The sequence below is a fragment of the Eptatretus burgeri genome, chromosome 6, assembly GCF_056783735.1.
Source record: "Eptatretus burgeri isolate ZD-2024b chromosome 6, Ebu_testis_v1, whole genome shotgun sequence".
In the NCBI taxonomy this organism is placed as follows: Eukaryota; Metazoa; Chordata; class Myxini; order Myxiniformes; family Myxinidae; genus Eptatretus; species Eptatretus burgeri.
This window is the reverse complement of record NC_140966.1, coordinates 5,853,279-5,868,951: the sequence shown is the minus strand read 5'-3', so window position 1 is coordinate 5,868,951 and position 15,673 is coordinate 5,853,279. Positions and strand designations below refer to the sequence as shown.

The 15,673-nt window shown below is 40.9% G+C and overlaps 1 protein-coding gene across 4 annotated transcripts in view; it reads left to right on the top strand.

Moving 5' to 3' along the window:
- The window catches only part of LOC147024176 (uncharacterized), a 76,414-nt gene extending 61,018 nt beyond the window's left edge, over positions 1-15,396 (top strand). For 2 of the 4 annotated variants that reach the window (XM_085883838.1, XM_085883840.1), the window contains one exon: positions 13,853-15,396. In XM_085883838.1, coding sequence (XP_085739964.1) covers positions 13,853-14,169 — 317 coding nt within the window. In that variant the 3' untranslated portion in view covers positions 14,170-15,396. Of the gene's footprint in view, positions 1-1,752; positions 1,858-6,953; positions 7,307-13,852 lie in introns of those variants that run through there. The other 2 variants (XR_015058913.1, XM_085883837.1) reach the window with 2 other exon arrangements.
- The last annotated feature ends 277 nt before the right edge of the window (positions 15,397-15,673 follow it).

The following is a 15,673-nucleotide window of genomic DNA, read 5'->3' as shown; positions in this document are numbered from 1 at the left end:
CACACACACACACACACACACACACACACACACACACACACACACACACACACACACACACACACACACACACACACACATTGCTGGAATTAGAGATAGATGTTCGAGTTCAGACTAAATTTTTTCACCTCATGACTTGCCGTTGGAAGACGTGTCACGCAGTACGTGTGAGAAGAGTGCGCTCAACGTGGGAAAAAGTACGTAGCGAATCTGCCGTCGAGAAACCGCGACCCGAGAGGTTCTTCGTCACGTGGTTCGCATTTTACGACATTGAGGCAAATGCTTGGCGGCCCCGCCCCCGTCAGGCTGATTAACAGGTGTACAGTCCCGCCCACCCCTCGGATTCCTGTCTCTTCCACAAAGGAATATAGTTTTGCATACGTTTCGTGGAATCCTTTCAAGCTGTTAAAATTACAATACCAAAGGATGATGCACGAGGTTAAAAAATAATAATAAAACTCGGATGGGACCAGAATCATTGCCAGCGAATTTTTTCCGAAGCTAAACTATACTTTTACGCGGTTTCCCGACAGCTGATTCGCTGCGTACTTTTTTCCGACGCTAAACTATACTTTTACACGGTTTCCCGACAGCTGATTCGCTGCGTACTTTTTTCCGACGCTAAACTATACTTTTACGCGGTTTCCCGACAGCTGATTCGCTGCGTACTTTTTCCGACGCAAAACTATACTTTTATTGGACATCGAATAATATCAGCAGATATTAGATTAGGACATCAGGATAACCCTCCTCCAGTCACAGTGTCAAGGTAAAAACGAACCACGTGATCAAGAACCTCTCGAGTCGTGGTTTCTCGACGGCAGATTCGCTACGTACTTTTTCCGACGCTAAACTAAACTTTTACCTCTGTATGTATACTGTAATGCTAATCGATGCCCAATGAAGTGTGTGTGTGTGTGTGTGTGTGTGTGTGTGTGTGTGTGTGTGTGTGTGTGTGTGTGTGTGTGTGTGTGTGTGTGTGTGTGTGTGTGTGTGTGTGTGTGTGTGTGTGAGTGAAACCAATCATGCCAAAACTACTGGGCCAATTTCCACCAAACTTGGCACATGGACCAAGTTTGACCTTGTGGTGAATATGGGCTCCTTGGTTTCATCAGTAGTCGTGGGGGTTCCAGAAGGAAGGTGGACGAAAATTCTCCCAGGAAATGTGTATGTGTAGTGCCACCTGGTGGTGGTGGTGGCAAAGGGTATTATATGTATGGAGATAACTTGCATTGTTGCACTGCACACGTTCTCAGAGAGTGGGAAGCCTCAAAGCAAACCTCCACAAATCAGGGGAGGCAGGGGAAGGGGTTGCGAGTCCGGAGGGAGGGGAAGGGGTGCGGTGGGAGCCTGGAGAGAGGGGGGAAGGGGTGGGTTGGAGTCTGGATGGATGTACATAATACATGTACAATATATATATATATATATATATATATATATATATATATATATATATATATATATATATATATATATATATATATATATATATATATATATATATATATATATAGATATATACTAGCGGGTATGCTTACACATATGCATTGTGTAATCATACGAACCGTGCTTCCCCATTGTCTCGGGTCGCTCACTTGCATTTGATTTTTCATTTATCCTTTCACATTTTTTCTAAAATAATTAATTATGTACCTTACTTACACAATTCTCTTTTTTCATTCTTACTCTTGCTTTTTCTTCTCTTTCATCTCTTTTCCTCCCTATTCCTCTCTTTGACTGATCTATCTGTAGAGAAGAAGTGAAATCTTGCATCAAGTTTTCTGAAACGTTCACGCGGCTGTGCCTGGATGGGTTTGACGGTTGTGGAGTCATGGCTGAAACACAAATCCCATCCAGGTTCCTCCTGACGACTCCATCTTTGCTCTTTACTCCTTTGAGTTCCTTTTTTTGTCTTCCATTTGATTCTGATAGTTCTGTGATTTTTTTTTCCTCCCGGTATACCGGTTTCGATGTCCATCAACGTGCAAAATTACCGTGCTTCCCCATTGGCTCGGGTCCCTCACCTGCATTTTTCTTTTCATTTATTTATATTTTCATTCATGGTTGTTGTCCGACGAATCTGTGATTTCTTTTTTAACCTCCGCCATCGAAGATCGGAGGTTACTGTTTTCACCCCTTTCTGTTTATTTGTTTGTTTGTTTGTGAACAGTATTACGGAAAAACTCTTAGACGGATTTCGACGAAACTTGTGGGGGGGGGGGTTAGGCCTGGTCCAAGGATCATGCCATTAGATTTTGGACTTGGTCCAAAATCCAATATGACCGCTATGGCGGCCAATATGAAAAAATATTTGAATTTTTTTTTTTGCATTTCTACATGTTTTAACTGATTTCCAACCCCCCCCCCCAAAAAAAAAATTGTTAGAGAAAAAAAAAATTTGCAACTTTTTTTCAACAAAATTTCGATTTCTTTTTTTTGCATTTCTACATGTTATAAGTGATTTCCAACAAAAAAAACATGCCAAAATTATAATTGCGGCTGATTTTGGAACTTCAGGTGGATATACCCACGTAAAATCAATTTCTGTCTCAAGGAATCTAGTTATGACGAATGAATTGAGTATGTAAAAGGGAAAGTTGCAAACTATAACTCTGTGAGCACTGTTGACGTCAAATTGAATGAATAGGATATCAGGTTCATTTGAGTGACCTAGCAGTATTGGCGGCAGAGATTTTGCACTCTACTGAGTGCTCCCCCTCTAGTTTTCTGGTGTACTGGCTTTGATGTCCATCGGCTCGCCAAATGTCAGCTTTCTACGTCATCTGGAAGGTACTGATCTTTAATGTCAGTCAGTGAGTCAGTGGTAAGAAAGATATACTGTATATATATATACATTGTTACGGCTGTGGAAATTGACAGAACACCATAAAGGTCCCTAGATCAGTTAGGCCAATAAGTCCGTGTCCTGATAGATTTCCCCACCATTGTTTAAAGGGAACTATTCATGTTAACCGGGCTGTGATCTTTGAGTTAGCCGTTATTCTTGACTATCGTTATTTTGGACCAACCACGTCCATCCACCACCAGCATCTTTCTCAACAACCGCTTCAGACCAACCGCCTTCCACCACCACAACCACACCTGCCTCTCACCAAACCACGCCATCCTCACCACTTCGCCAGCAACCGTCAACATCTCCACACCACAAACATCGCCTCACCTTCGTCTCCGAAATGACGCCATCTTTGCGCCAGCCGCGGCGAGTCCACATCGAGCGGCGTCGCTGCAGGCCCATGCGGGACGTTTGCTCGTCGGATCAAGCTTGGTGATCTCGCGCACGTCCGCTTTCCGCGCAGAGGTCAGAGGTCAGAGGCGATCGGATCGAGAGGCTTGGTGATCTCGCGCACGTCCGCTTTCCGCGCAGAGGTCAGAGGTCGAGGATCGGAGGCCAAACCGTGTCTCACCAGCCCTATAAAAGGACGAGCAGAGCGCCAAGCTCGCGTTCGAATTGGGTCGAGTCGAGTTGATCGGTCGGCCTGAGTCAGTCTGGAGAGGTCGGGGAGTCGGGAGGAAGCCAGAAGCCAAGGAGCTGCGTGGAAGTCTGAGCTCGTGGCGGCTGAGATAACTTGAGGGCTTGATAACGGCTGAGATGATTTGCCGACTGAGACCGAATCACCCGGCCGCTTGGCAAGGCCTGAGCTCGACCGAGGCTATGCTTGCTGCCGTGGGGAAGGAGCATCGCGGGTCGCCCAAACGCGTTCGTGTGGAGAGAGCCGGAGAGAGCTCGCCTGCCACACGGAAGGCCCGAGCTCGACCGCGGCTACGCTAGCTGCTGTGGGGACGGGACGTCGCGGGTCGCCCAAGCCAGACACCACGAGGGTGCAGGTAACCTGCAACAGTCTCCTGGGACTCATTCGGTCTGCCAAGTCCCACGCCATAAAGACCCAAGAGGTCCAGTCTGACCCCATTGCCTTTGATGGGGTCTTTTTCCTGCTTTTCTTTCGAATGAATGTTGTGGCGCCGAGTCCGGTAAGTGACTGTACATTAATAATTACTTATAGACGGTTGTAGCGCTTTGTCTTGCCCATGTGCCGTGCCGCATCCATTGTTCGTTCTGTATACGTGCATGTTGGTATTTTTGAATGATGCATGATTGTTCCTGCATACGTAGAGTAAATAAATGTGCTGGTTTAAATGTAAACCTGTTCGTTGCGTCCATGCCCCCAATGAAATGCCATCTTGCATTGCGGAATGTTAGTTGGGTTTTTAAACACCCGTTAAATAGAATCGGATCCGGCGAGGTAGGGCGATAATACCCGCTCGGTTATCTCAGAACAGAACGGACCGCTTGAGTGGTTCGTGTCCAAGCCGACCTGCGTCGAGGTACGGTCCCTTGGTAGGTTACCTGCGCGAGTACTTAGGTATATCGAGATTCGGCGATTGACCCTATTTCGCGCGGTTAGAATACGGACTGGGCCATGGTGGAGTTGAGAACCCACCCGTGACAGGGTTCTGGCATTGTTCCAGAAAGTCACGACTGGATTGTCCGTTCGGTGGGCGAAGCGACCGCTATTGGTTAGATGCGGTCGTTCTCACGCCGACGGGCGGGAGATCTACAACAATATATATATATATATATATATATATATATATATATATATATATATATATATATATATATATATATATATATATATATATATATATATATATATATATATATATATATATATATATACAGTGTGAGTCAGAAGTTGCGCCCGATTTCTGTCAGTTGGTCAGTTGATTGTTTGTTTGCCATTTGTATTACAGTGAACAAGAAGATATAAATAAATGAATGACATGTTTATCTCACCATTTATTCAAGAAAAAATTATTACGGAACTGTACCAAGCTGTTTTACTTGCAATTTTCAAAGTGCCCTCCCTCGTGATCGATGCGCAATTACAGCCGAGCAGGCACAGAGCGGCACACACATCTGCAGAGTTCGATATCATTTTCCTCAAACTTTGCAGTGATTTAAGCCTTCAATTCCTGAATGGTACGAGGCTTTTCATGATAAACAAGGTTTTTCATGAGCCCCCAAAGAAAGAAATCTGGAGGTGTAAGGTCTGGGGAGCGTGCCGGCCACTCGATCGGACCGCGGCGGCCGATCCACTTTCTGAGAGAGTTTTCATCAAGCCACTGACGAGCGTAACGTCCATAATGAGGTGGAGTTCCATCATGCTGGAAATAACAGTCCTGATTTTGTACCCTGGCCCAAAAGAAGGTTTGCAGCATATCCACAGAAAAATTTCTGCAGTGACAGGTCCCTCAAAGAAAAAGGGTCCAATTATCCCTCATGGAGATATGGCTGCCCCAACTGTCACTCCAGGTAAATTTACCTCCTTCTAAACCGTCACTCTTGGGTTATTCGCAGCCCAGTAGACACAATTGTGTCTGTCAATCGTGCCATTAAGCTCAATTTGGTGCAAATTCAGTAACTTTCCAAACTCGCAGCAATAACCTGCAAAACAAAAATAAATAAACTACGAAAATTAATCATCTGCAAGACAATTATTAACAACATGACTTCCCAGAAATAATCTGAGAGCCGAAAAAACAGAAATCGGGCGCAACTTTTGACTCACCCTGTATATATATATATATATATAGATATGTATATGTGAGTATATATATATATATATATATATATATATATATATATATATATATATACTCACATATACATATATATATATATATATATATATATATATACTCACATATACATTTATATATACTCACATATACATATATATATATATATATATATATATATATATATATATATATATATGTGAGTATATATATATATATATATATATATATATATATATATGTATATGTGAGTATATATAAATGTATATGTGAGTATATATATATGTATATGTGAGTATATATATATATATATATATATATATATATATATATATATATGTATATGTGAGTATATATATATATATATATATATATATATATATATATATATATATATATATGTATATGTGAGTATATATATATATATGTATATGTGAGTATATATATATATATGTATATGTGAGTATATATATATATATATATATATATATATATATATATATATATATATATGTATATGTGAGTATATATATATATATATATATATATATATATATATATATATATATGTATATGTGAGTATATATATATATATGTATATGTGAGTATATATATATATATATATATATATATATATATATATATATATATATATATATATATATATATATATATATATATATATATATAATGGCACTGATATTCTATTACGCAGAAGGAAATTATTTCAAGGACTGTGATATCACTAAGCTCACCATGGCTTTCCACCCAGTGGCAGGACACGTCAGCATTGTCAGTGGGTGCCAATGACTAATGATGGTCAATGCGAACAGCTGTTTGTCACCGAATCACATTCAACTTCACCAACATCATTACTCAGATTTTCCTTCTCATTGAACGACATTTGGAAGGAGTACACAACAAGAACCAGCACGACGCTCGGTGGAGCACGTACCTCCGCACGTCTGAACACTTTACGTTATCCCACTGAAAGGTCGGATTCGAACCTCAACCAATATCTCATCGGCTCGGTTATTGTCACTTAACCAACTCGTCCACCAAGTTTCGTCCTTTTTGAGATATCGTGTTCTTCGATAAACCCATCATGGGTGAAAACATAACCTTCGGTGGTGGAGGTAAACAACGCCAGCGGTGGTGTTCAAATCGTTGCTAGGGTGTTGGTTTCACCGCGCAAAAATGGCGGCGGGCGTTGCTAACCGGAAGTAACCCGAAGTTAGGACCACCCATTCGCCTCAACCGAATCGTCCTCAGAAGAGTCGCTTGACCTGGATGTGCGTGCGCATCTGATTGGTTAAAACTGCAGGAATGGGCTGAACCCACCGGAGCAAAATAATTCCCCATATCCCAGCATGCCGTGCGTTTTTTTTGGCAGAGTTCCGGTCACGCGGATCGTTATTTGGAGCCGAAAATAGGGCGGTTGTGTTCGATGTTCCGATATAATATATGGATAAGTCTCCAAAAATATTTCGGAGGAAGAAGAGAAGTGGGGATTTCTGTTGCGTCCCCGGGTGCGCAAACCAGCGAAGTGAGACGCGGAGCGCAGAACCTCACGTGTCATACCACCGATTCCCAGATGAGGCACGCAGTCTGAAGAGACGCTCGCTCTGGGTTGGGGCTGTCAACAGAGGTGATGGCTGGCTGCCACGCCAGTGGAACCGTGTTTGCAGTGCACACTTTGTTGACAGTGAGTTGATAATCATTAGTTTGCATTCCCATAGGAGTAATAAAGCTTGGCCTTAAACCTTAGTAAATTGGGCATGTTTTACATACATGTTAGTTACACACATGGGGTGATCCAAGTACGAGGAGTACTTTCAAGCTTTGGAGTCCTGGGTACATACCCAGACAAGATGTACTGTACACCTATTACAACGAAAACGTTTGTCCTCACCAACCCCTCTCAGCCATCACTCCTGCTCCTGGCCCTGCTGCTCCTCCGCCTCCTCCTCCTCCTCCTCCTCCTCCTCCTACTTCTCTGCCCCTTTCCTCTCTCCCCCAACGCATCCCTCCGCCTCTCACACACCCCTATCCGCCTCCTCCTCCTCCTCCTCCTCCTCCTCCTCCTACTTTTCTGTCCCTTCCCTCTCTCCCCCAATGCATTCCTCTGCCTCTCACACACCCCTATCCACCTGAACCTCAACCTCCCCAAGCAATATGTTTCATTCAACCACGTTCCATACCTTAAACCTATCTGGACTGGGGAAGGGAAAATGCACCCTCCCTCGTCGATTTTGTCGATAACTTCCAAACCGCTGCCAAAATAGCCCAGCTCAGACAGGGTTAAGGAAGTAATGGCTTGAAGTTTGTGAGGTTTCATTATCACTGGGCTGCATTTTAAATATTTTTTCAGAGGTCTAGGTTTTCTCAACGGTCCTTATATGTTTTTTTGCATTGCTGAATTCAGAAATGTATCTAATTTCGCTCAATCAGGTCAAGTTTTTTTTATGCTATCTCAATTTTAAGGAAAAAAAATCAATATTTTTGTGCTTTTAATTAGCATTTTTTTTTATTCAAAATCAGACTTACATTGAGAGAAAATGTACAAACTATAAATAAAATGACGCACAAGTACCGTTAATGTGAAATTCAACATTAAAAAGATGAAGGAAAACAGCGACTGCTGGAGCGGAGCGACTGAAGTTGTGTTGCCAGAAACAACGATTTATCTATATTTTTCTGAAATTGAAATTAAAGTAATTGAGAAGGCACTTTCTTCCACATTGAGTGTACTTGTGTGTCATGATATGTATAGTTTGTACATTTTCTGTCAATGTAAGTCTGATTTTGAATTTAAAAAATGCTAATTAAAAGCATAAAAATATTGATTATTTTTTTTCCTTAAAATTGAGATATCATAAAAAAAACTTGACCTGATTGAGTGAAATGAGATACATTTCTAAATTCAGCATGCAAAAAACATATAGGGACCGTTGAGAAAACCTAGACTTCTGCAATGATGCAGACCAGTGTTATCATTGGGGTACATCTTAGTACAGATTGTTGGTTGACTGCATTTTTTTTTTTTTGAACGTAATGGATGATTTGAAGATCCTTAACTAATTGTCATCTATATATTACACACTTAGGTTGGGCTGTACGTACATTATGTCTGGACCATTCGATTGCTTACAAGTGAATAAAAATATTTATGCGAAATAAAAACGCAATGTAGGGATGATAAACTACAGTTTTAAACAAGATTGGGATGATGTTGGTTTAGACTTTAGAGAGTATCTAACAGTATTGCCGTCACATTATCCCTACATCATTACCTCCACAATATTGTCGAGCTAAAAGTATTAGAAGCTCCGATATTTCATTTCAGTATAAGTATAGGAAGCTCCTATATAACTTCAGGGAGTTCTTGCAACTTCAATTTTCTTTCCTACTTTTTTTTTTATTTAGTTAGACTAACCAATCACAAATGCAGATAATTATAGAATGCTGTTATTAGAGATGTGCATGCAGTTTGTAAGAAGTTGATGTTTATGTTCTGGTATTTACATTGCAGTCAGGCTGCTAATTTGTAGTCTCAGTATGTGGCTATACTATAAGAGTAATAAAGTCCTGTTGTAACCAGTGGAGTGCATGTAGAAGCTTGAAGCAATAATTGTTGAAGTTTAAAGGAGGTAGTGATGGAGGGATTGTTATGTGACGGCAATACTGTTAGATACTCTCTAAACCGACATCATCCCTATGTTGTTTTAAACCTTTTTTCGATTGTAGTATGTCATCCCAACATTGCTTTTTTATTCAGCATAAATATTTTATTCATTTGTTTCTTTAATTTCTTTTATAATGTGAAATAACAGGATGGTATGGTACTCAGAGGATACCCAATGTTGGAGCAAAAGTGCCAAGACATCTCAGCAATGTCAAATGCTGCATGTCTTCCTGCATGTCTTAAGTAATCCTGACTGTGTCTTGCAGCTCTGTCTTAGTGCTCATTTCTCAAAGAATGATGTCTTCATCCAACCTCAAGGCACACACAGTAACCTGCATTTAGAAATGTTAAAGATAATTACTGTGGATTAACAGTTGAGAGAACAACATCAAAGTGATCATGCTGAAGCCTGATGTACATAGCCATGTGCATGGACATTATCAGGCAAATCAACAACATGTATCGGGGAGTACCTTACCCAATCCATACTCTCACTATTATGCACATACACTGGGATATTCAGCAAATGTGCTGGAGTCAGAATTTTTCGTTTTCTGGACCCCAAGTACCTGCACTGTCCATACAAGAGCTCTTATGTCAGCTTCAACACTGGACACCAATGGAAAGTATGAATGGCTCAATATCAGACATGTGTGTGACAATTGCAGAACGCATGGCTCCGTGTTGTTGCGAGCCAGTGATGATACTGTTTGTGCAAAAGAGCGAAATAAGCAGTTACCTCTGATTAATTGAACATTGATCACTCCACTTGATGTAGTATGCCAAAACAAAAATGAAAGGAACACTAAATGTCAGTTCAAATATTTATTCAATTCAGAGTTAGAGTGGACAATCCCCTGTTCAGGCTGTTTTGTGGGATGCCAGATGCCCACGTGATGCGCCGACGTAGCAAATCTGCCACCAAGAAACCATGACTCAAGAAGGGTCTTGATCACATGGTTCGCTTTTACCTTGATCCTGTGACTTGAGGAGGGTTCGTGATCACGTATGTCCCTTGTGAAGCACTGGCACCTCGCTATTATTTTATTTTCATAAATATAACACTGAACAACGGATTTCTCAAGGCATGATATTATTCGATGTCCATATGTACGATATTGCGGCAAATGCATCGCGGCCCCACCCCCATCAGGCGGATTGACAGTCGTACAGTCCCGCCCACCCCTCGGATCACTGCCGAGTCTTTTACAAAGGAAAATAGTTTTGCGTACGTTTCATAGAATCCTTTCAAGCGATTAAAATTACAATACCAAAAGGATGATGTACGAGGTAAATTCTGTCGGATGGTACCAGAATCATTGCCATTGATAGAGGCAGCTCGGAAATCTGCCGTCTGAAGATTATTATTGTTATTGTTATTATTATTATTATTATTATTATTATTATTATGAACGAGAGGATGAAATCCCAGGTTTGACCGATGTCGGTTTTTTGCTTTTTTATGCTTTTGCCATGGTCTGGAGAACTGAAAAGTGATCTCTGCCTCAACAATCAGCTAAACAGACCAAGTAGGTTATCATATGTAGAATAAGTGATGTTTTAGAGAAGATGCTTCAACTTTAGTTTTGTATGTAGCAGATGGGGCAGCCTTTGTGTTTTTTCACACCATCTCTACATCCAGGCTTTCAATGACATCTTGGATGCTGCTGTCCTGTCTGTGCCTGTTTGTGGTGAGGATGTTGAGGTCGTGGAGAGATTCACTTACCTTGGCAGTGATATTCATGTCTCTGCCGGCTCTGAGTCAGAGGTCAATAGACGTCTGGGTCGGGCCTGGGGAGTCATGAATTCACTGGATAATGGGGTGTGGTGCTGCTGGTACCTGTGCGGGAGGACGAAAGTCCGAGTTTTCAGGTCCTTGGTGCTTCCAGTCTTGCTCTATGGATGCGAGACTTGGACTGTGACCAAGGATCTGAGACGGAGACTTAATTCCTTTGGTACCAGGTCTCTTCGGAGAATCCTTGGCTATTGCTGGTCGCACTTTGTGTCCTTGGCTATTGCTGGTCGCACTTATTGCTGGTCGCTCTTTGGAGCGGTTGCTGAGAGAGACTCGGATGAGATTTGTTACCTGCATAGTCCGTGAGCGTCAGCTGCGGCTGTATGGACATGTGGCTCGTTTTCCTGATGCTGATCCTGCTCACCAGATTCTCTCAGCGAGGGAGTCTCGTGAGTGGAGGAGGCCAATGGGCCGACCACGTGCCTCATGGTTGCAGCAGGTTGATCGGCATCTCAAGGAGATGGGGATGGGCCTGGCATCTGCCTGGGGGATGGCCAGACGGAGGCCCGTGGAGTACCGGCGTAAAGTGGACGCAGCGACGCGCTGCTCTGGTGCATGCTCCCATACCTGACCTGACCTGCATAGAGAGTACGAGCAAACTTTCTGATAGGTTCATGTTCTCACTTTAGGTAAGGGAATTTTGTTTTGAGGTTTACAATTTGAATAAAGTTAAATATAGGATGTTGTGAAATTAACATCATTTACAGCAATCCTTTGAATAACAATAAATGAAATAAAAACACATAAACAAAAAAAATGTAAAAACATAGAGGCATGAAATCTCAAAAAAAAAAAAAACTAAACAAGGTAGAAATGACACCACATTACGATACCACAATACAACTCCACAAACCTCATGGATTACCATCACAACATCTTTTGACATTGTACTTTTGTTGTGGGGTGTGATGGATGTAGAAGAAGAATGACGAAGAAGAATAATCATGAGGAATGACACCACATTACGATGCCACAATACGACACAAGAATCCTCTTCTGGTTTACTATCGTGATATACAGTATTTTGACATTGTCCTTTTTTGTGGGATTGTGATGGAACAACGTCAAATGATACGGTGATGCTAAACCATAAGAGGATTGCGGTGTCGTATGTGGAATTGTAATGTGGTATCATTCTTCCTTCTTCTTCTTCATCTTCATCTTCATCTTCTTCATCATCATCATCATCATCCATCACCATCCCACAACAAAAGGAAAATGTCAAAAGATGTCGTGGTGGTAATCCATGAGGATTGTGATGTCATATTGTGACATTGTAATGTGGTGTCATTACTACCTTGTTTGGTTGGTTTTTTTGAGATATCATCCCTCTTTTTACATCTTTTTTTAAAATGTTTTCTTTTTTTCTCATTTGTGCAAATTTTTAAGTAATAAAATGCTTGTTTCATATATTTTGTTATTTTGGTATGGATTAAATCCATCAATGTTGTTAAATTTGGCTTGTGGTATATTCTACCCATCACCCCCTCAAGCCTGGGTCTTGGTTCAATCGACTATGTGGATAACCACAAATGTGAAATGATGTGATTATCATTCAAAAAAATATAATAAAATGCTTAATATTTTATATATTTAGTTATTGTGGTATGGATTATATCCATCTATGTTATTAAATTGTTGTAATACTTGTTTCAGTTGATTTGGGGGATGGTGAGGATATGTATCTCTTTTGGAATGGTTCTGTCCAGTGTCCATTCCCCCCCCTCCCCCCATAATCCTGTCCTAGTTTGGTTGAGTCCACATTTACATTTGTTTTCTTTTCCTCCTTAAACGATTAATATTTTATACATTTTTTAAAAATTTTGGGTTGTGTGCAATAGCCCAACGACAAAGTAACTTCCTCACATTGGAATCACCATCATGGCTTCAGCAGTTACTGGGTTAGGTTGGGCTACAGTTTTACATTGTTTTTAGAGGGGAAGAAGAAGAACAACTAATTGGCATTTCATTTTAGCAATCTCTCGATGTGGTACTTTAGTAATGTATTCTGGCGTCTTTTTAAGTCTTGGTAGTTCAGAAAACGCTCGAGAATAAAAGGTATGGCTTCTGAATGCTTATGACTTCACTTTATCGTCATTGATAAGCGTAACATTGTGAACACATTTGAATGGGCAGCCATCTCCCCCCCGTGTGTGTGTGTGTGTGTGTGTGTGTGTGTGTGTGTGTGTGTGTGTGTGTGTGTGTGTGTGTGTGTGTGTGTGTGTGTGTGTGTGTGTGTGTGTGTGTGTGTGTGTGTGTGTGTGTGTGTGTGTGTGTGTGTCTTCTTATCCACATGTAATTTTTTTTTTTGTTTATTCACTCTGAAATTTATTCCAATGTAGATATTGTAATTACATATTGGATTATTGTCATTCACAACACAAACAAACATCATGAACAAAACATTGAGAATGTTTTGACATATGGACAAACCTGTAAATATTTATTAATTTTACTATTTATTTATTTATTTATTTATTAACAGTGCAGTTTTGTGCTTTTTCGCTGTAGCCTCCTTTGGTGTTCATTGAGGAAGTGGTTGTTCTAATTCTTTTGAAATACTTCATTTTCGACAGATATTGACCCAAAACATTTGATATTAAACATCTCTTGAGATATTCAGAGCTTTAGATTAAGCCTTATATGCTTTATGCTTTAATAAAATGGTTCCTTTCATTACGTGGTGAGTGACAGGATCACTACAGCTGCTGCCAACATGCGTTGTCATCTTATGTTTTAATGTAGTCTACGATTTCCTATTTGTTTTCCAGACAAGCCGAGCAAAGATCCAGCATCGGAATCATATTGCCCAACACTATTTTCATTCAATTCCAATCATCCCACAAGGAAGACACCAATGCCTGAGAAAGATGAACGTTTTCGTGAGGGTTTAACTTCCAAAATGTGCCAAAAGTTGATGATGAAATCAAACAGCAACATAACCACTACTGACATTAACATCACCAATGGCCTGCTGCCTAAAGTTCATACCCCTCAGCCTGTTGACCATGATTACATCGCTGCTCAAAATGGTCCAACTTTAGAGGAGAACCTCAAGTCTGTCGATGCACATCAAGATGCGCATTGAGTACAAGAAAGGTGCCTGCATGCAGACTACCCATTCTAATATGGTCTCAAGTGGTAACCTCTTACCTTAAGCTGTGGTCCTTTGCGTCTTGTGATGAGGGCCTCAGCACTCCTTCAAATGGCAAAGCAGAGTTATGTTTGGTATCTCGGGATCTCCCTGACAGTATGTGGAGTGGACCCTGTACATTCACATCTGTCAGCGGTATATTCGTGTCCTAGCTCAGCATTTAACTTTTCCATCTGTCTGAAGACCTGTGTCTTTACCTGTATCTCACTTTTTGGCCACTCATTAATTTGGGCCTGCTGTGTTGTCCAGCGACTTGCACATTTAGAGGCCACCTAGAAGTACCCCAGCTTGATGGTGCACCCAGAGCCGCATGTGGCACCTCGTCCCTTTGGTCTGAGCTTTCCTGGTGCTCCTGTGACTGAAGTCGGATTGTCTGTTTTATCCAGATTAAACTGAACCAATTCAAATTGAACACGAGTGTATGAAAATACATCTGGAAATTAAGCCTTTGGGTCAGAATCACTTATCTTCTGGAATTACTTGACCTGACTTGTATTACTGACGTCTTTGCTTCTGTAAAATTTACTGATTTCACGATTAAATCTGAAACAAACAAATGTCATTATATTCAATGCAGAGTGCATTACGCAGTCCTCTAAATATATGATGATGCAAACGTTCCATATGTAGCTTGCAACACTGCAGTCTGTTAATTACTGAGGATTAATTTTTCTTCAAAAGTTATCGATGATTTGGGCTGAATAACAAAGGACCTTTCCCTACGGTGCAAGTGTAAAATGGCCACATCGGGTTGTCAAGTGTGGCATCCAGCATTGCACCCATTCGGGGAGAGGGAGCTTCATTTTACATCGTTGGGATTCATACTTTGTGATGGTAGACATCCTCGCAAAAGCACAAAATGTATTGTCACTCCCCCCTTAGCTTGAAGGTTGTAGGATAGGTGAAAAAATGTTCTTCCATGCTGTCATTATCTTGGAGGAGCAGAAGTTTTCTGTTGCATCGTGTTTCTTTCTTTTTTTTTGTTTTTTCATCATCCCAATATAAATTGGTTATATATATAGTACTTGGGTTGGTCTTCATCCTGATCGTTATACAGTCATATAATGTCGTTATCTCACACGCAATATGCTATACAAAATGCTAAAAACTAGAGTGGGGCATCCTACATCCTTGTATTTTTAATTAAAAGGTCCAAAAGTTTGTGATTCTGCATCTCTTCTTGGATGAAAAGACCATTGATGGTGGGTTTTTTTGTACAGGATATACAATGTTGTTGCTCATCGAGGAGCTAGAACATAGAACAGATCAGGACGGAACAGTAGAAAGAGAAGGGGAAAAACACACCAACTGCAGGGTCGAGGGACAAAATATATGAAGACTTGGACAAATGAGGGCTAAGGGAGGACACACGGGGTGAAAAAGATAGATAAAGCTGCAAACCCTCAGACAGGGGATTTTTTTTTTTTTTTTGTATACC